General features: G+C 44.0%; 2 protein-coding genes across 6 annotated transcripts; one reads left to right on the top strand and one right to left on the bottom strand.

The window, feature by feature from the left end:
* Positions 1–2,367: 2,367 nt before the first annotated feature.
* Positions 2,368–6,975, top strand: gtf3ab (general transcription factor IIIA, b). Of its 3 annotated transcripts, none has more exons than XM_079661794.1 (6): positions 2,368–2,516; positions 2,609–2,670; positions 2,738–2,812; positions 2,883–3,115; positions 4,523–4,576; positions 6,907–6,975. In XM_079661794.1, the coding sequence occupies exons 1-6, from the start codon at positions 2,491–2,493 to the stop codon at positions 6,910–6,912; spliced, it is 456 nt and encodes a 151-aa protein (XP_079517920.1). In that variant the 5' UTR covers positions 2,368–2,490; the 3' UTR covers positions 6,913–6,975. The 3 variants fall into 3 exon arrangements, with proteins under 3 accessions (XP_079517920.1, XP_079517919.1, XP_079517918.1); XM_079661793.1 differs by lacking the exon at positions 6,907–6,975 and adding an exon at positions 4,674–4,923; XM_079661792.1 differs by lacking the exon at positions 6,907–6,975 and having other exon boundaries at positions 4,523–4,923.
* On the bottom strand, positions 5,125–20,102 carry lnx2a (ligand of numb-protein X 2a). Of its 3 annotated transcripts, none has more exons than XM_079661789.1 (11): positions 19,945–20,102; positions 16,680–17,238; positions 12,526–12,761; positions 12,154–12,291; positions 10,221–10,420; positions 9,287–9,703; positions 8,667–8,840; positions 8,267–8,444; positions 7,634–7,862; positions 6,995–7,153; positions 5,125–5,711 (listed from the first exon to the last, which is right to left on the bottom strand). In XM_079661789.1, exons 2-11 carry the CDS (start codon positions 17,081–17,083, stop codon positions 5,576–5,578), a joined length of 2,271 nt encoding a protein of 756 aa, XP_079517915.1. In that variant the 5' UTR covers positions 17,084–17,238; positions 19,945–20,102; the 3' UTR covers positions 5,125–5,575. The 3 variants fall into 3 exon arrangements, with proteins under 3 accessions (XP_079517915.1, XP_079517916.1, XP_079517917.1); XM_079661790.1 differs by having other exon boundaries at positions 19,828–19,963; XM_079661791.1 differs by lacking the exon at positions 19,945–20,102 and adding an exon at positions 17,323–18,075.
* Positions 20,103–20,295: the final 193 nt, after the last annotated feature.

Here is a 20,295-nt window from a genome sequence, read left to right as displayed (position 1 = left end):
GTGTGTGTGTGTGTGTGTGTGTGTGTGTGTGTGTGTGTGTGTGTGTGTGTGTGTGTGTGTGTGTGTGTGTGTGTGTGTGTTGGGAAAGGCCTGGAGGTTGGACAAAGGCTCAAGGAGATCCCGCTACAGGCCAAACAGAGTGCATGCTGTATCTGTGATAGGTGGGGTGATAGAGTCTGGTTATCAGAGAGGGGGCAGGCATGGTCATATATGTGGATATTTGGCCAGCTGTATTGATCCTGGCCCTGAGGTGGGGGGACCGGATGAGGAGAGGCTGATAATGTTGTCAACTGACCCAGGCTGGTTTACCTGAAGCGTGGGAGGGCAGCGAGGTAACGCCCAACAGGCTCTCAATAGGCCTCATTCACAGGACTCAGTCAAAGGTTTCACATGAGAGCATGGCACGGGTTCAGAGGGTGATCTCCAATGTTTGGACAAGCAGATAGTGTTATTGGATTGTCAGTGTCTTTGTCTTTCTCCAACAGCACCTAAGAATGGCTCTAAAGCAAGTCTATGTAAAAAAAAATTGGTTTTATGAAAAGTGGAATTCGTAAACAGGCAGACATACCTTGCTCTATTCAATACACCCTGTCTGGTAGATGGATGTATTGTATAATTTTTTTTGGCTAATCTTAGCTAATTTAAACATTTTATAAAAGGGTTGAAATGGATTTAGCTCTCTTGCAGACAATGCTAACTATTTGATTTGTTGACAATGACATCTCTGTTGTGATATTCTTACAGAATGTTTTAGCATTTAGGCTAACCGTTAACGCCTTAAGCAGTTTAAAAGCTGAGTTTCTTATTAAATTAAATGACAGTTTCAGTATTCAGATTGACTTTAACTTTTAAAGGAAGAAATAAATAGTCTTCGACCTATACATTAATACAGTACATATACTACCAGTAGTTCATTAGCAGCTAAAGTTAGCTTATGTTAGCTAACCTTAGACATATGTTGCTCCATGAGTCAGTTACTGAGTCACTTAGCTGCTTTATGACTGTTCTTCTTGTGCTACTTATACAGCTTTTTAAGCGTTTACTATTATTGTCAATTGCAGCTACAGTGGCTACTGTTTAGCTAAAGTTAGCAGAGCTTTAATGTGACATTGTTTAGCTTTTAGCTGAAATAGTGTCATAAAGTGACCAAAGAAACAAACTAATGTGTTTTACCCATAGGTCTTAAAGTAAGCTAACAGTAGCAAACATTAGCTACTGGTCATCAAACCTCACAAGTATCTTTAGTTGTGAAATATCGGTCTTTTTGTTTATTGTCTGAGTGTGAATGCTTAAAGGCTTAAAGGCTTAGATTTAGTTTCAGTTTTGTTGGTCTCAAAGGATCTCACTGAAGTCTACTTTCTGACAACAGTAAATCACACCTATCAGAAAACAATATTGGAGGGTTGATAAGATTAAGATTAGAGCAGTAAATTCTTGGTGTGTGTGTGTGTGCGTGTGATTAATCGAGACAGACAGTCGCCTCTCTCCCTGCACAGCAGATCAGCAGATAGGGAAACACACTGAAGGAGCCAAGGTGACATTTTTAGAGCCTGAATCAATCAATGTGGAGGAAAGAGTCATGGACATTTATAACGTTTGAGTATCAATGGGATTACACTCAGGGGCCCAAATCTTCTTATCATATGTTGCACAAGTGTCTAAAAAAAGAATATCCATTTGTCGTAGTAAAAATGCTTGCATATTTTTCAGTTTCAGTGGAGTAGGACACCCCCGTCCCTCCTTTAATTGGTACACCCCAATAAGTGAAATTAGGCACAGTCAGTGGTGGTGCTGCTGCATTGGAGGTAAGTACATGTCCTGCCCTATGGTCCTGCCCCTTTACAACTATAGCATTGTCTGTGACCAAAACACAACATCTAACATCTCTTACTAAAGATGGAGAGGTTGCAAAGTCACAAAAGCTTAGTTTGTTCTTTTTTTAGATTGTAAAGCTGCCTTCAGTAAGTCATGGAGGCTTGACGCTCATCTTTGCAAACACACAGGATTGGTAAGTGGCCAAACAGAAGAAGTTACATGAGAGAGTGGAGTAATGTGACATATGTTTCCCCAAATCTCAGAAACCCTTCTGATGTGAGGAATGTGACAAGAGCTTAAACGCTCGCTATCATTCAGCAGACATCAGCACAATCACACAAGTAAGCCGCTGTGTTCCCTATTTGAAATGCCATGGTTATAATACAATGTAACCTTGGCTTTGCTTTGAACTGTTACCCTCTCTGGTCTCCTGGTGTCTGGCTGATGAATGCTCCAAAGGCTTTGGGACATACACTAGCATGAAGAACCACATGGCTCGGATTCACCAGCTCAAGGATAGGCTATACAGAGTCAAATAATCCTATCTGTATCTTTATCACACATAGGTTTGGGTTCACTGTGATGATGTAGTGTTGCTCATTGTTCTGTTTTAGTGCGACCATAAGGGCTGTGGAAAGGATTTCAGCAAGAAGAACCAACTGAAAGCCCATCTGGATGAACACCTGGATTCTGCCTTTTCCGTGAGTAGCTGCACATCTGACGCAATAGTATCTGTCCTTGGCGATGTCATATCTGATCTTTTATGTATCTTTTAATGCAGTTGTACTGTCAGTGGCTGCACAAGAGAATCTCTCTCCCTCCGAAAGCTGAAGCATCATGAGAAAGTGCATGAAGGTTGGTTGATAACCATAAAGATTTGATTCCTTTTTATTTGTGTTTTTAACAAAACTCTCTTCTGCAGGTTGTGAGAATGAAGCGTGTCCTTTCCAGGGAAAGACGTGGACAGCATATCTGAAGCACAGAAAAGAACATAAAGGTACGAGTAATGCTGCAAAGTGTTCATATGACTCACATTGCACTTGTGTTTAATACTTATTGTTTTTTAGTCAAGGTGCATTGTGGGGAGTGCAACAAGCTGCTTAACAACGCCTGGTTCAAACAACAGCACGAGCTGCGTGTCCACTGTGAAGACAAGTGGATGCTGTCGTGCATCAGGAACGGCTGTGATCAAACGTTCATTCGTGGCTTTGACCTGGACAGTCATGTGCTGGGAGAGCATGAAGGCAAGAAGGCCTTCAGCTGCTCGCACGCTGGCTGTGGGAGGAGCTTCACCATGAAGGTAAGGCCTGCAATCTGATATAAGGGTCATTCCAGAATTGGAGGACATTTCATGTCCCCCGTATAAAAAATCGAATAATCCATATCCAAAAAGCTAAAACATGCACTTGTTGTGTTAAACATACTTGCCTTGAGACAAAATGTGTATAAAATTGTAGAAAAAGTGGTTTCAAAATATTATTTAAATGATCAAATAGCTCTCGAACATTCTTGGTGACCAACTTGCATGTCAAATATAACATTTAAAATAGGGATTTGATTTACTTTTTTTGGTATTACTCTATTGATATAAAATCAATTTGTTAAATCATAAACATATTTTAAATAACAGTAATTTTGCACAGAAGGTGTGTCCCTCAACATGTACCCAAACCTTTTTAGATTGGCACAGGAAGTGAAAAAACAGTAAATCAGATGACACAGTGGAAGTGACATCAGCAAGCCATGTGCTAGTGCCATGGGTAGACCAAAACTAAATCCTCTCTTTTATTTTTCATATTTTTACAGTTTGGCACTCTGACCCACTCAACCCTGTTACTGATATTATCAGAATAAAGCATATTCATTTCAAACTTATCTTTCTTGCATTAGATATCCAAGTTTGTCCTTGCCTTGAAAGTAGCATTACATGCTACATCTAGCAATAATTCCTGAGGTTAAAACTCAAACTAGCATTGATTTTCAACCCTGTTACTATAATTAGAGTAACAGGAGTAATTATTCATTGGAAAATATACATGTGATGCCTAGCTGGGCAAATCACTTTTTTTGATGGTTTATTATCTGTTTTTCCTAAATACATTAAAACAAATTATAAAATAAAAGGTTCATTTTTCAAAAATGTTGGTGTCTAAATTGTCCTCGAATTCTGGAATGACCCATAAAATGCCTTGCTTTGGGTTTTACTTGCTTAAGGTTTTGTTTCTTGAGTTTCTCTGGATAATGAAGACCTTGCTCCATGTAAAGTAGCTTTATATGAAACTAAGGGAAAGTGTTAGTAGGAACTGGGCTGAATGAGTCTTGAGATTATCCTGAGAAACAGGAGATTAATTGTTGCATGATGTGCCAATTATTACATTTAAGGTGTTTGGAACAGCACAAACTTGATCCCAGTAACCTTGTATTATACCTGGCTTCTGTCAAATATTACAAAACTCTTAACACATTCAAAACTAAACTATTTATTGATAGACATTGAATGTTTTGGGTGACTAAACCGTTAAAATGCTGCTACAGTGTAGATGGTAACTGTTCTCATTTGCTTGTGGCGGATATTACAACACTTAAAAAAACATAAAAAACTGAATCAATACCTTGCTAGATATGAAATGTTATTTTGAGCTTTTTTTGAGTAATCTATGAACTTGCTGCTATTTTTGTAGATGGTAACTGCTCTCCTTTTTATCAGGAAAGCCTGTGGCGACATGGAGTGGTGCATGACCCAGCAAAGAGAAAGCTGAAGGTAATGCATCTTTTGAATTTATTTTTTATAGTAAATGTGACTTTTCTCCGCTCCATTTTGTCCTTGTATTATAATTATTGGTGTGTTCCCCTTGCAGAGACTGCTTCCGAAGAAGACCCAGCCCTGGCATGTTTCAAAGCGTCTCAAAAAGGCAGTTTTTCAAGGAGAAACCACCAGGCTCACTGCACAAGGCAAACGGTTTATTTGGTTTTTGGTTTGTCTTTTTGACAAACAAAAAACCAACAAACCCTGAGGCTTGATTATAGAAATATCTGGTTGCGCGTGTTCACATTATGATTTTCTGTTTATAGTTTTGTTTCTGGAAATATGAACATAAAGCCTCCTTAACACAGCAATATCCTAGTAAACTGCCTCTTGCTCATTAACAGACAATTCCCACTTGCCCAGTTAAAAAGCACGCTGTAGAACCATTAATCCTTCCAAGGAAATGTTTATTAAACAAACGGTATACACATTCACACACATGTATAAAACTCCGGCTGATGGGACAGCTGGTTGTCATGGTGATGAGGCCTAAGGGCAGTCGAGATCCCCCCCCCCCGTAGGGTGCTGCAGGTTTTCTAATAAGGCCCGAGGCTTATTCAGCTGGATGGTGCTGCAGAGCATCATGATTACAAGTCATTATCCTAGATGGTGGAGGATCATGGCTAATTTTACTTTAATATGTCTACCATGCATCCACCTGAATACAGCGACTGCCTGGTGAGGTGAACACAGAGCCTGCGGTACCATGTCCCCCCTGCAGGAGTGATAACAACATGACCATATGAGCACAGCAGTGTGTGAGAGTCTGTCAGGTGACATGGCACGCTCCGGATCAGTTCCCACCTGGTCCTGCTGGGTCTACTACAGTTCTGGATGCTTTTGGTCCTGGATTAAGCCCGGTATGGAGGGATGTACAGTAGTGTGTACCAGTTCACTTTGGCCAAGGTCGTTCCCAATATAGAAACATTCTGTGTGGTGTGGTTTTGTCCGCGACTACACCAGGCTGCCGGGCCAGGAGACCACAGTGAGCGCCACGCGGCTGCGCTGCTCCTTCAGCATGGGCACCAGCGCCGAGTGGCTCATCCCTGCTGTGGACAGGCCGTTCACTGCCACGATCATGTCTCCACACCTAGAGAGACAGGTCAGTGGGGATTATAAACAGGACCTGACAGCGAGGAGGGAGGTGCCTTTCAAACAGCTCTGTTACAGAACATCATGTGAAGACATTTGAAAAGACAGGAAGCTTGAAATTACAGTTAAATGGGGCTTATTCTGCACATTGTCCGGTTCATATCAGTATGTAGTGTCTCTACTTTAAAGAGTCCTCTCCTGCTGATGTTCAGGTGTATATCAGTTTGTAGTGTCTCTACTTTAAAGAGTCCTCTCCTGCTGATGTTCAGGTGTATATCAGTATGTAGTGTCTCTACTTTAAAGAGTCCTCTCCTGCTGATGTTCAGGTGTATATCAGTATGTAGTGTCTCTACTTTAAAGAGTCCTCTCATGCTGATGTTCAGGTGTATATCAGTATGTAGTGTCTCTACTTTAAAGAGTCCTCTCCTGCTGATGTTCAGGTGTATATCAGTATGTAGTGTCTCTACTTTAAAGAGTCCTCTCCTGCTGATGTTCAGGTGTATATCAGTCTGTAGTGTCTCTACTTTAAAGAGTCCTCTCCTGCTGATGTTCAGGTGTATATCAGTATGTAGTGTCTCTACTTTAAAGAGTCCTCTCCTGCTGATGTTCAGGTGTATATCAGTATGTAGTGTCTCTACTTTAAAGAGTCCTCTCCTGCTCATGTTCAGGTGTATATCAGTATGTAGTGTCTCTACTTTAAAGAGTCCTCTCCTGCTGATGTTCAGGTGTATATCAGTACGTAGTGTCTCTACTTTAAAGAGTCCTCTCCTGCTCATGTTCAGGTGTATATCAGTATGTAGTGTCTCTACTTTAAAGAGTCCTCTCCTGCTGATGTTCAGGTGTATATCAGTATGTAGTGGCTCTACTTTAAAGAGTCCTCTCCTGCTGATGTTCAGGTGTATATCAGTATGTAGTGTCTCTACATGTCTCCATGCTTCAATGTTCAAAAAGTTCTTTCTCATACTGCCTGTGCTGCAGCACCTCTTTTCACCCTGTGTCTGAAACCAGAGCCCAGTCTGCTCTGATTGATTAGCTGGCCGGCTCTGTTGTGATTGGTCAACCGCTTAAACATGTCCCGCCCCTTAGCCTATCATGTAATATATGTTGGAGTGCTAGCCAATAGAAGAGAAAGTGTTACTTAGTGATGACATGTGCGTTGTTCTTTGTGGTTTATCATAACGCCACTCTTACAGGATTGATCACCAACTGAAGGTCACGGTTTATCTACCTACTCATGCTAACAGAAGCCACAGACAGTCACATGATGAACTGATCACTCACTTAAGGCGGCCGTCGTAGTACGCAGGTGTGCCGAGGACGATGGTCTTGATGAAGAACGCCTGGTTGCCGTGGGTTTCCTCGTATCCCCCCACAATGCTGAAGCCCCAGCTGCCCGGGTGGCTCCTCCGCAGGACGATCTCATGACTGCTGTGCAGGAGGCTGCAGGGAGAGAGTAGGCAAAGACGATGATTCATCTCCTAAAACTTCTACTTACAAATACTTTCATTACTCATTACTTGGCCTTTTATCTCGATCAATCGTCAGGTCTATAAGGTGACAGAAAATAGTCAATAATGTGTTTAAATGTTACGTTTTGTCAGTCTGAAACCGAAACATATATTTAGTTTATAATGATGTATATCAAAGAGAATTAGGAAATCACCATACTTGGGAAGATTTTATCAAATTTCTCGTTCATTTTGATTTCTGTTAGGCAATGAAACCTTGCAACTAACTTTAAAATGTCAAACTACAAAACATTTAAATAACCAATCAGACTGAATTCAAAGACAAACCCTGAATGTTGACCTGAACAGACAGTAATTAATGCACTGATATATTCATTTGTTTTAATCAAGCGAGAATTTATCTTGACATATATTTCAGATGATATCGTCCCGGGTGTTCAGATGTGCCCACCTGGGTAGTCCGAGCCACATGACCCACGATGGAGACCAGTTAGCATCGAAGTCGCTGTCGTGTGTGTGAGGCAGCAGCTCGTCGCGGTCCTGCTCCTCCACCACCATGCTGACCTCCAGCACCCGCAGCTGGACGGAGGGCGAGGCGGCGCTCGCCTTCAGGGTGCCCACCGCCTCGCTGTGGCTCAGGTACGTCAAGTCCTGCCCGTTGATGCTCAGCAGCACGTCACCTGGAGGAGGAGGAAGAAGACGCTGTAGTTTGAGTCAGCATTCACAACACACTGTATGGAGGAGATACTCCATATGGAAAGACTCGGAATGAAACAATCAGGACTTGAAAATAAACTGTTTAAATGGACTACCGATAAGACCCTGACATGGTCTATGTAATGTATATCCTTTTTGACCTCTCTGACACTTTGTTTGTATTGTAGTTCATGAAAATAATCAAATCTATGTTTAAAAAACTATACTGTACGTTCTGCCCCATATTTTTATTGGCATATTGGCCCCCCTCACATAACTAACATACAGCATTCCCACCGCAATTTCCTCAGGACTTGCATATTCTAGTTTCTGATGTTCTTGATCTGAATTGTTCCTGTTCATGTCGTTTCTAAAGGGGGTCGCTCACCTCGTTTGATTCGCCCGTCCCTCGCCAGGCAGCCATGTGGTTGGACGCTGGTCACAAAGATGGGCAGCTCCCCGCTCTTACTGCCCCGCCCTCCAGCCACCGTCATACCCAGAGACTCCAGGGGCTCCTTCTTCACCGTGATGTGTTTCTCCTTACAGGTCACACACTGGGAGAGGTCCTGGGGACACACAGGTACAGCTTTCACTCATGTCCACACACACACACACACACACACACACACACACACACACACACACACACACACACACACACACACACACACACACACACACACACACACACACACACACACACACACACACACACACACACACACACACACACACACACACACACACACACACACACACACACACACACACACACACACACAGCTTACTCTGTGGGTGGTGGAGCGGGAGAGGGTGGTGGGCACAGGGCTCGGGGTGCAGCTGTGGTTAGGCAGGAAGTGATCAAGGCAGTAGAGGTCTCGGGTGGAGCCGGATTTAGGCGGTGAAGGAGAAGCCGGTTTGGCGGGTCGGCAAATGGTGAGGTGGACTCGCTCTCCGCTGGCCTGGGGAGACACAGTTTTATGGACTCTATACACCTCTGTTGTGCAATATTACTTATGTGCAGTATATATATACCACTTTGTAATTATTATTTGTAGTATTTTGTGATTTTTTTACATTTATAACATTACACAAACACAACCGAACATTCCCCAACATAATGGCAGATTACAAAATAATGCAAAAAGTTTAAAAAAGTGTGCAGTTAAATATCATTACATTTGCAAATGAACTAATTCAACAAACATACAATAAAAGCACATCCACAAACAGAGCAGAGTACAGCTTACAATTCTCCAAATAGATTAACCATATTCAACATTTCCTCACAGTGGCTCTTTACTTTTGCGGTGATAATGTAAATGTCCCCTCTCTGGGACGTCTAAAGGTGTTCTGATTCTTTGTTCTTCATGTTCTTAGTTACTTAAAGAAAGAGCAAAAGAAGCACCTGTATGATCTGTGCCGCCTGCTCCGGGGTGCCGTGCCGGAGGTCCTGCTCGTTGACCGCCAGCACCCGGTCGTTGCTCCTCAGCCGGCCGTCCTTCGCCGCCAGGCCTCCGTCCAGCAGGTCCAGCACAAACACTCCGGATTCATCCGTCCGCCGCACCAGCTTGATGCCCAGCTGCTCCGCGGAGTCCCTCTTGTTCAGGGTGATCCTCAGGGTGGCCGGGCTGGAGGGGGCGCCCTCAGGGGTGGAGCAGGGGGCGTGGGGAACAGCGGGGGTGGAGGAGGAGGAGGAGGAGGGAGGCGCCCTGGAGGAACAGCGCCGCTCCCTCAACACCGTCAGCTGCAAGGTGCTGCAGGGCCGCGCCAGGGTGGAGCGGGCGAAACTGTGGGGGACGTTACTGATGTCCACATTGTTCACCTTGAGAGAAAACAGGTCAGAGGAAAGGATGGGCATTTCATCTTTAATTCATTTGTTGGTTGATATGAGCATTCACATTTGAAGTCTTCTGTTTCTGGCTCTCTGACAAATAACTCCAATATTCACTCGCAGATAAGCTTGGGTTTGCTCAATCTACTGAGACAATGGTTGTCTTTTAAGCTGCTAAATGTGCTCAAATGCTCCTTACAATCGAGGTACTTCAAAACTGGTTAACCATTTTCATACAACGTACATATAAGTAGTCGTAACATGCATTATTCATATACAAATGTTGATTATGGCAGCCTTAATAGGTAGAACAATAGAAAAAAAGGTTATTTAGTGGAAGGATATTTGGCTAAATATAGAAAACATCCCAATAAATAATTTAGAAAATTACTTATCAAATGTACAAAGCTATAAACTGATTGTACTGTCTGCCATAACAGCTAAAGTTAACATGAGTGAAAACAAGCACTGATAGTTAAAGTGAAGCTTCTTGTGTGTTTGGTTTTACCTGCAGGATCTGATCCCCGGCCAGCAGCCTCCCGTCCCGTGCGATGACTCCGTCTCTGTACACTTCCTGGATCACGACGTTGATGAGTGGCGTCTCGTTCCCCCCCACCACGCTGATGCCCAGCTCCACGTACGGGTTCGCCCGGTGGACCTCGATGGAAGTTATCTCTCCTTCAGGAAGCGAAGGCAACTTCACACAGCCTACATGGACAAAAACATCACATTACACCATCTTATGTAGCCTGGATGTGATTATCCTGTCCTATTATTCAGCCCTCCAGAGGTGGAAGAAGAACTCATGATCATGTCTCTTCTACATCACCATGTGTCCCCTCTTCTTCATGTCTCTTCTACATCAACATGTGTCCCCTCTTCTTCATGTCTCTTCTACATCAACATGTGTTCCCTCTTCTTCATGTCTCTTCTACATCAACATGTGTCCCCTCTTCTTTATCAACATGTGTCCCCTCTTCTTCATGTCTCTTCTACATCAACATGTGTCCTCTCTTCTTCATGTCTCTTCTACATCAACATGTGTCCCTCTTCTTCATGTCTCTTCTACATCAACATGTGTCCCTCTTCTTCATGTCTCTTCTACATCAACATGTGTCCCCTCTTCTCCATGTCTCTTCTACATCAACATGTGTCCCCTCTTCTCCATGTCTCTTCTACATCAACATGTGTCCTCTCTTCTTCATGTCTCTTCTACATCAACATGTGTCCCTCTTCTTCATGTCTCTTCTACATCAACATGTGTCCCTCTTCTTCATGTCTCTTCTACATCAACATGTGTCCCTCTTCTTCATGTCTCTTCTACATCAACATGTGTCCCCTCTGTGTAAAGAGACTCTGAAAGTTTTAGGAAAAAAGATTCTTTTTGTCCTGATCCATTTATATCAAAATGAGCTGATCAGATTTTGGCCACTTTATGATGTCATAATGATTTTTTGGCTTGTGTAACCATTAACCAATCAGCAACCAAGGTAACCCCCCCCCCCCCCTTATCACCTGAATCTCCTCCTAGAGCACCATTAGCCGCTTTCACACCAAGTACTTTGCCGCATTTAGTTCCCCCATGGAACTAAAGAGCAGATCGCGTTCACACCGGAATAAATCCCTGAGGGAAGATTAGGCAAATGAAGCCGCTGACGTCACTTCTTCTTCTTCTGCTTTGGGTTTACTGGCAGGCCGCAAACCACTTCACGGCGTATTCACCCGAAGTCCCCGGCCGGAAGTCCCCGGAGTTGGGGACTGGCTTCCGAGTAAATCGCCAGAACGCCGACACCTCCTCATCTCCACCGCTCCCATGTTTTCTTTTGTGTTGCCATAAGTTAGTCTCTCTCCGTTGGTGCGCTGGGCTAATGCTAATGCTAATAATGCTGATGCCAGTAAATACAATGGCGGCTTCACAAAACTTTTCAGAGTTTTACGGGGCTTGGTTTGCAATTCGCCCAGCCAATAGAAGTGGGTACTTTTTTCTCCCCAGGAAAGTACCTGCTCTCTAGCAGGTACTAAAAATTGGGGTAAAAGTTCTCTGAACTAAGTTCTCTTCTTGGTGTGAACGCAAAATTCCAGGCACTATCGGAACTAAACGGGAAAAGTACTCCGGTGTGAAAGCGCCTATTGTGTTCTTTTTAACCAAATCTCTCTCAGAGGGGCGTGGGGAGGGGCTCCTTATTTTCATCTAAAGTAACAAACAGATAATCAGCACTTTGGAAACAGGGCTGAAACAGAGGGGATTATGGGATGCTGCAATGATCTGTTTGGTGTTTGGAGCCAAACACTTCAGAGACATGTTCTGTATATATCTGAGACCTATAATATATTGATGAAAAACAGTATAATAGGGGACCTTTAAAGTACCAAAAGTAAAAGTACTCATTATGCAGCCCTGTAGGAAGATGCTGAGCCACATTAAGGAAGTGATGTCATACCTTCTTCAGCAGAAAGGGGCGGAGACTCAGCGCAGTCCCAGCCAGAGGAGGTGGAGCTGACTGATCGCAGGAGGTGGATGCAGGGGTTACTGAGGGGCCGCTTCACCCTGGGGACCACACACTCCATCCCTACCACACCTAGAGACGGAGCGACATTAAAGAATAGATCATTAATTGATGATCTTTTGTGCCTTTATTGTAGATGAGAAGAGACAGGAAATGGGGAGAAAGAACGAAGCAAAAAGCCACGAGAAGGATTCAAACCCGGTGTGTTGAGGATTATCTCTACAGTGTCTGATACATTTTGTCTCATCTAACCTGTATTGACTTCATTGATAATCTAACCCTACTTACGAGCCAAGATCCACTCACTTTCTTCCTCCGTGCTCTCCTCAAAGGCGGGGTTGTCGAAGCCGGCGTCGTCCGTCCACACGGGCCCAGTGACGGCGGTGTTATCAGACCGGGAGGGCGGCGTGGGCGTGCGGTCCCTCAGCACGGTCTGTGGGGAGCGGGGCGACCTGGGGGGGCTGGTCACCGTCACACGCTCATCCCCGCTCTCACACCGTGGGACGTCCTCGCTCGTCTGCTGACTCCTCGTCCCGGGACACCTTTCACCAAGCAACAGGCGTCAGTTTGTTAGTCCATCTGACGTGTAAAGAAAATCAGGTTCAGCATCAGTTAAAGGTCCAGTGTGTGGGAATTAGCGGCATCTAGTGGCGAGGTGGCAGATTGCAATAAACTCAACACCCCTCCACTTCACGTCAAGTAAAAGGCCATCTCTAGAGCGTTTGATTGGTCCTTTCTGAGCACATGGTGGTGATCACTTTGATGTAGGTATGAAGGGCTCATTATAAGCTAACAAAAACACTGATGATGATCTCATAATGAATATCATTTTCCAATAGATTACCCTAAATCCTACACACTGGACCTTTAATTTAATGTGATGCAATTGATTCAACCAAGAGAGTCTCTGTTTGTGTGTCCCCTCGTTAGGGGCCACATGGAGGAATTCAGCAGAAAAGGTGAAGAAGTATTTTTTGTAGAAAGATCCCAATGTATTAAGGCACACTGGTGATGATAGAAAATACCAGAGAAACTGCTGTTTACAGTGAATATATATATATATATATATATATATATATATATATATATATATACGAGAATGAATGTATATGAACATCTGTGACTGCAATTTCAGACACATTTGTACAAACAAGTTTATTTGGATGTATTAGTTAATTGAAATGAGAAAATAGTTAAAAATGTCCTCAATCCAATCCAATCCACTTTATTTATATAGCACAGTTTAAAAACAGAGGGTTTGCCAAAGTGCTTCACAATGAACACAACATTATAATTAAATATAATATTACACGAAAAGATAAAAGGCACACATTAGAAAAGATCAAAACCACACATAAGAATAAATACAAGGCACATAAAGGCTATGGACAGACGGTAAAAGCATACAAATAGGTATGACATAGCTCAGACTGACTGGTAAGCGAGGGAAAATAAGTGGGTCTTTAGGCGGACTTAAAAGCTTCAAGAGTGGGCGACAATTTTACATGAGGGGGCAGGTCGTTCCAGAGCCTGAACGCTCGGTCTCCCCTGGTCTTTTCCTTTGTTTTTGGGACTATCAGCCACAGCTGATCAGCCGACCTCAAAGCCCTTGAGGGGGTGTACACCTGTAAGAGGTCTGAGACGTTCTCTGGGGCCAGCCCATTAAGAGATTTAAAAACAAACCATAAAATCTTAAAATGGACTCTAAAATGGGCAGGAGGCCAGTGGAGGGAAGCCAGAATTGGTGTGATTTCACAATTTCCCAAACTCAACAAAATGATTGATTTGAACAACCAACAGTTTCAAACATGAAGATGTTAACAAAACGGATATACACCACAAAAACTCACATATAAGAAGCTGAAATCAGAACATTTTTGGGCTGAATGATGGGATAATAACATAACAGTTGAAAAGTTCAGCTATTCTGAGAAGTTCTTCTATGAAAACAAACAGATAGATAAATCATTTGTACCAACAGTAAGTCTTGAGAGACAATGAAAGATAAACACAGACTAAAGGGATCGATGCGCTCGCACTCTTCAGTGGCAGCTATGAGCTTATTGAATCATTTAAATGTAAATCGCTGTCCTACGATTCTATGCTCTTGCTAATCTTAAAATAGAAAACAGTCAACGAGTGGTGTTGTTTCTAATTCTGAATTCACTTATGCATCTTTCACCATTTCCCCCACGACCAAAATATATCGTTTTGAGAGGAAAACCTTTTAACCAAAATGTAAAGGTCCAACCGTTATAGACGCTTCAATCCGAGCACTTTGGATTTAGTAGGAGTGACAGTGCCTCACCATCAGTGATCAGATCACCCAGCTCACCTTCACCACAACGTGGCCTGGCTTGACCTCTCATTTTATAATCTCATGTCTCCTCTCCTGACTTCTGTTTCTATCTAAGACCTCAGAGGTTTAATCTCCGCTGAAGAATGTCACGTTAGTCCTCAGATCAACCCTCGTTTGATCTCTCTTAAACCACCTTTCCCTGTCCTTTCAACACTGACAGGATGCGTGCAACCTTCGCTGAGACATACCACTCTGCTCATGTGATTGAATAAAAGCTGTATAGATTAAAAGCCCCACACAAGGAGACTGTTAACAATAACGTTGCAGATGAGAGGGAAGCGGTCCCAGAATAACACCTTCACTGCTCAGGGATTCACTGCTCAGCTTCTCTTGGTCTGTTGTGACTGGAAGCTTACGGAGGCTAATTTTAGCAAACGTTAGTTACATTTAGACATATTGCTGTTACAGACGTGTTAACGGAGTCAGTACGCTGAGTTTAAATGGGTATTTTCTGCTTATTCTTTTACTGTTAAGTGACTTCCTAAAGCGGCACAGTTAGTCCCTCCTTTAAGACGTGATAGGGTTGGAAACAGCTAACTAGAACAGATAGACACCTTGTTGGTAATAGCCTGTTAAGGTGAGCTTGTTATGGTACATCTACTTTACTTAATGAAGGTGTTAGGTCGTTACTGGATACAGGTCAATAAGAAAGCCAATTAGGATGGATGGCTTCATATCAACGACACCATCTTAATTTGTTTTAACTACAGTTAATAGACATTTTTCTACAGTATATGTCCTCACAACTATAGCTAAGTTTACCAAAAAAACAAAAGCTTTGTACAAAGAAAAGTAGCATTTCCTCACACTGTATAGTTATTTTTAAGTATCCTCTGATATGCTGCATTTAAACTAAATCCACCAAACGACAGCAGCCTAACCTGTGACAACTTTGAAGCACTATCAAAATCACACACCACCTTGCATTTCAGAGCAGGACAGAGCAACAGAGAGAGCCAGAAAGAGACACACAAGGAAAGGTGGAGAGTGAAGTGCCATTATTATTATTATTATTATTATATTATGATTGTGCCGACCCACACCCTCCGTGTCGGACTCACCACAGGCCAGGGTTGCCTTTGGCTGTCTCGCAGAAGAAGTGGTTGAAAAGGTCTCTGGTGTTGAAGTTGCTCAGCATGATGGCAGAATGAGAATATGGAGCTCCTGGTCAGTCAACCCATGACCGCGGTACAGTGCGGTAGGGAAACACTAATCCCCGTCACATGACCTATCCAGCCCAATAATCCCCTCAGGGTCTCACAGCACCTGGTCCAAATGGGCCAAAAGCCAAAGGAACGGAAACCCTTTAGGTTAACGCTGGCAGGTGAGTCTAAATGCCCTGGGCTAAGAACTAGGACATCCTTAAGAGTTCCTGGCAGAGACAAGCTAACTGTGAGGGCGGAGCGGTTTCAAACGCAACTCTTTTCAGTTTTTTTTCTTCATTATCAATCTGTCAGTTATTTTCTCCATTAACAGATACATTGTTGAATCCAGAAAATGGAGAAAAAAGTCGGGTCATCTGCGATGGGTCATCTGTGACGTCTTCTGGAAAGAGTCACGTACTTCCTTCACGCTTCATAGAAATGAGATATTTAGGAGACAGCAAGTCTGTCTTCTCATAAATATCAACAACCTGAAATGCCCTGCCTCCTCCTATCACAAGAAGAGGCAGCTGCAAGGTCATACACAGTTCAGAGCCACACATGATATCAGTGCATTAAAACAACCCAAAGAGAGGAGGAAACAGTATTTCTCCAACAGGGCCCAAAGTGTCTTTAAATTAAATATTTCCTCAAACGTACTCCTCAAAGTATTCCATTACCTACCATGGGATGACAAATTAGAAAATCATTCACTCTTGAGAAGATTTAACCGATGCATTTTTGAAACTTTTGCTAAAATGTAAGCGAGTAATCATTTAACTTCTGGCGATTCACTGTCTTCTGAAAGACTAAATACTTTTCACCTTTAGACATAACACACTAGGTGTCTTTGTGAATTATGTAAGTGATTTCCATACAGCTACAACACTGCCGAAGGGCTTGTGAAATCCTGCTTGACTTGGCTTTCATGTGTGCATTCATCATGTGAGCTTCATTACCTGTGTTTGAGATGAGCTTCCAAGTCGCACCGCGGCATGCTGAGGGCGCAGAGGGGGGTCAAAGGGCAGGAGACGGACAGCTTGTCCAGCAGCTTATGCACCAGGATGCTGGACCTGCGGCAGGCCGGCAGCTGCAGCCTCGTGCGGTCCAGCGGGCAGAAGTCCCTCTCCTTCAGGAAGCTCTTCAGGCAGCGGGCGCAGAAGGTGTGTCCGCAGGGCGTGTCCAGGGGCTGAACGAGCGGCTGCAGGCAGATGTGGCACACCAGGTCGTCGTCCACCTCCAGGCGGTAGTTGTAGAGGTGGTTCTCCCAGCTGCGGTGGATCTGCCCACACTCGGGACACAGAGCTTCTGAAGTGGGCTCCAACGGGTCGTTTAGACCCACCTCGCTGCCCGGGCTGCCCATCTCCGCTGCTTTCACGCAACCTAGCTTTGGCACGGGTGACTCCAGTGGGGCTGCAGTGTCGGGAAGGGGCACCCGCACTCCTGTCCCAAAAGCTTTACAGGATGAAGGGGTGGCAGCGAGGACAGATGCCCCCCAGTGGCTGATGGCACATCACCCTGCAGGTCAGAGGTCAGAGGGTTAAACAGCTGATTCAGGGGGAAAAGTGTCAGATTATGTGCGTCTATTAATTCCATTTCTACCTCTATATTGTTAAATAGCAGTCTTGGCCCGGCTACTGTCCATATTCTTTTTTTTTCTAATCGTACAACACAGAGTAAGCCATGAACAACCTCGCTTGCAAATATGAGATTTCCAAACAAAATGAAATGATGTTGACAGATGCCCCCCAGTGGCTGATGGCACATCGCCCCGCAGGTCAGAGGTCAAAGACAGAGGGTTAAACAAGCTGTTTCAGGGAAAACAACAAGTGTCTGATTTTGTGCTCGTGCATTTATTAATGTGGCAAATGCTTTGTGCACGTGATGGAAAGGGACACCGTGGTGTGTGTGTGTGTGTGTGTGCTGAGATTATGTATTGCTGCTCCTGTCTACTAATCTGACAGTATAATCTCTCTTTTGCTCTCGCCTGTTGCAATCTTCCAATTCCACAGAGAGGGAATTATCTGGGATTGAGGCAGAGAGAGGACACAGATCAGAGGAAGTGGGATGGGGAAAGCAACAGAGAGTCGTGGTAGAAAAGGAGCGGAGGCTGAGCCAAGAAGAGGGAGTAAGAAATAAAATGAGGGGATAGAGAGATCAGTGGGATGTGAAAGTGGCAAAGGGCAAAAGAAGAGACGGATGTGTGAGGCTCTGGAAGAGAAAACAGAATCAATTCTTCCACGTTGATATTTGTGTCCGTGCACAGCAGATGCACTCCTCGGCAGAGAACATGCCTACAGCAAAGTCTTGAAATAAAGCACTCCACGAGGAGAGAGCGTCCCCAGAGCTCGTTTCCACAGCGTTTCACATTCAGACCTTCAGACGGTAGCTACCCCCCCCAGCCCCCCCCCCCCCCTGTGGGTCTGATGCAATGGGTGGACAGCAGAGGGCGTTCCTCGGCTCGCAGCAGGCCAAGACACACTGACTACCTGCCTCTGTTTGCAGCGGGGGTCTGCTCTTGTCTCCATGACGACCTGGAGCCTGTTCTGCTGCTCAGTGGGGCTTGACATTCAGAGTGTAGCCGAGGAAAAGGATGCAGAAGAGACGCACAACAGATGCATTTTCTCCCCATCTGCTACACACCCCCCACCACCATGCAAACAATGTCTGTTTTTATTCATTCATCTAAGTACCCTCAGTCCTGAACAACCCTCCGAACATTGTGCACAAAGCTACCTCTTTATACTATCCTATGTGTATATGTTCCACCTTTTAAATATGTTGCCTAAACACACTGCTGCTTTCACAAAATGAATTGGGATTAATAAAGTATCTATCTTAATATCTGAACACCTTCTATAAGAATACTGCACATGTTTTATTTGATTATTCTGAGGATGTTGTCATATTATACTCCTTCTTTAACTGTGTGCATGCACCACATCCACCAAGGCCAATTCCTTGTATGTGAAGCTATACTTTAAACCTGATTCTGATTCCTCTCAGCAGGACGCTCTGCAGCCTCCATAATGATGAGAGCATCCCTTGATTCATATTTAGCTGCTTTTTGTTTTGTTTCCCTGGCTATACCCATTTCTGTGACGACCTGTCTCCCCTGTCTCCTTGGCTACCGGACCGGTACTTATTTCAGCCTCCTTTAAGTACGTGCTCCTGTCTGTGTGTGACTGGCTGCTTCTGTCTCTATCCCGCAGCTGGACATGAATTAATCATGAGGACACAAGGCTTCTCTGTTCCTGTAACAAAGCTGTGACATCACCACATCACACACACGGACTTGTAGACATGCAAGAAGAAGTCTTCACAGGCAAGAAGCAAAAACACATCCTTCACTAGAGCTTTTTGGGTCCTGCAAATAGTCTTTATCAATAAGTAACATCTTCAGGTTTTCACTGGGGCAGCTGTTAAGAGCCCCTGCCATGAAAAGCACTTAAATCTATTTTAAACATAGTAGCACAAGACTCTTTGACGCAAGTCATATGAACACTATCAAATGCAAGTGAAATATCGCCCTTTGAATCCCACTGAGAGTCGGAGAGAGTCCAAGGCCATGCTGTTATTGTCATTGCACTGCTTTCTCTATATTAATAACAGTCTTGGCCCTGCACCTGTCTCTGCTTGTTTTTCATTTTTTTCCAGAGATGACAATTTAATCTTACAACCCAGAGCAAGCCATGAACAACCTCGCTTGCAGGAATGTCATTTTCAAACAAGATGAGATGATGTTTTAGGCCACAGATTTAAAAAACTCTGGTCCAGCCGGCTTAGCCTACATTTCCATAAACCCCATCTCATCGTGCCTTATCTTAAAACTGAATCTAGAAAGGCTGATAGCCACTTGCAAGAGCAGGCCTGCTGCTGCTGCTCTGCGAGGTCCGTTTGCAATAAGCTAAACAGTCAGACATGCAATGATAACAACAAAAAACGGACACCGATTTAAATGACAATTATCAGAATGTTTTCACTGTCATAATTCCAATTTAGCATGGCAACACTACATTTGAAGTGTCATGGTCTATAAGTATCCCGTTAAAACATTTAATTAGACATTTTGTAATCATTGCCCCCATCTGTCGGACTCCATCTCACCCTCCAGCAGCAGGAGAAGCGAGGACAGATGAAGCGACAATGGCACTCTGAATGCAGAGCCATGCACACACTGACACCTTCTCCTGCAGGACGGAATATGAACATATGTCATGTTACCTTCTCCGGCTGCTTCTCCTCCGCGCCGTGCTCTCCGTCCCCAAAAAGGGGGACGATTGTTAGGACCTCACTCACGCATTCGCCGCAACGGCCCGTTCCGCAAACCCGCACGAAAACGCCCCCGTTCCTTTGGAGGCGCTGACTCCGCCCATTGCTGTCACTCAACGGGAGTGGGAGGGGCTTGTGGCTGTCAACCCAGAGCAGAATCAGAGGTGGCTTCCAAAGAGCCTGCTCGAAATAAAAAAAGAGAAAACCCTCCCTCACTTCTTCTCAATATCCGTAATGTGAAAGTATGGATTTTAATGTTGACTTAATGTTTGTAGCATTTAATAACAATTAGCAAATTAAGAC

Source organism: Notothenia rossii (genome assembly GCF_949606895.1).
Source record: "Notothenia rossii genome assembly, chromosome: 12".
Lineage (NCBI taxonomy): Eukaryota > Metazoa > Chordata > Actinopteri > Perciformes > Nototheniidae > Notothenia > Notothenia rossii.
This window is presented reverse-complemented; position numbering and strand designations above follow the sequence as displayed.

Bases quoted from the DNA above. Each gene is read 5' to 3' on its own strand.
- lnx2a (XM_079661789.1), bottom strand. From the start codon at position 17,083: ATGGGCAGCCCGGGCAGCGAGGTGGGTCTAAACGACCCGTTGGAGCCC. The intron at 9,704-10,220 runs GTAAAACCAAAC...TTTTCTCTCAAG, and splicing joins CCGGGGATCAGATCCTGCAG to GTGAACAATGTGGACATCAG. The intron at 7,863-8,266 runs GTGAGCGACCCC...CTCCTCCTCCAG, and splicing joins GGACGGGCGAATCAAACGAG to GTGACGTGCTGCTGAGCATC.
- gtf3ab (XM_079661792.1), top strand. From the start codon at position 2,491: ATGAACACCTGGATTCTGCCTTTTCC. The intron at 2,813-2,882 runs GTACGAGTAATG...ATTGTTTTTTAG, and splicing joins GCACAGAAAAGAACATAAAG to TCAAGGTGCATTGTGGGGAG. The intron at 3,116-4,522 runs GTAAGGCCTGCA...CCTTTTTATCAG, and splicing joins GGAGGAGCTTCACCATGAAG to GAAAGCCTGTGGCGACATGG.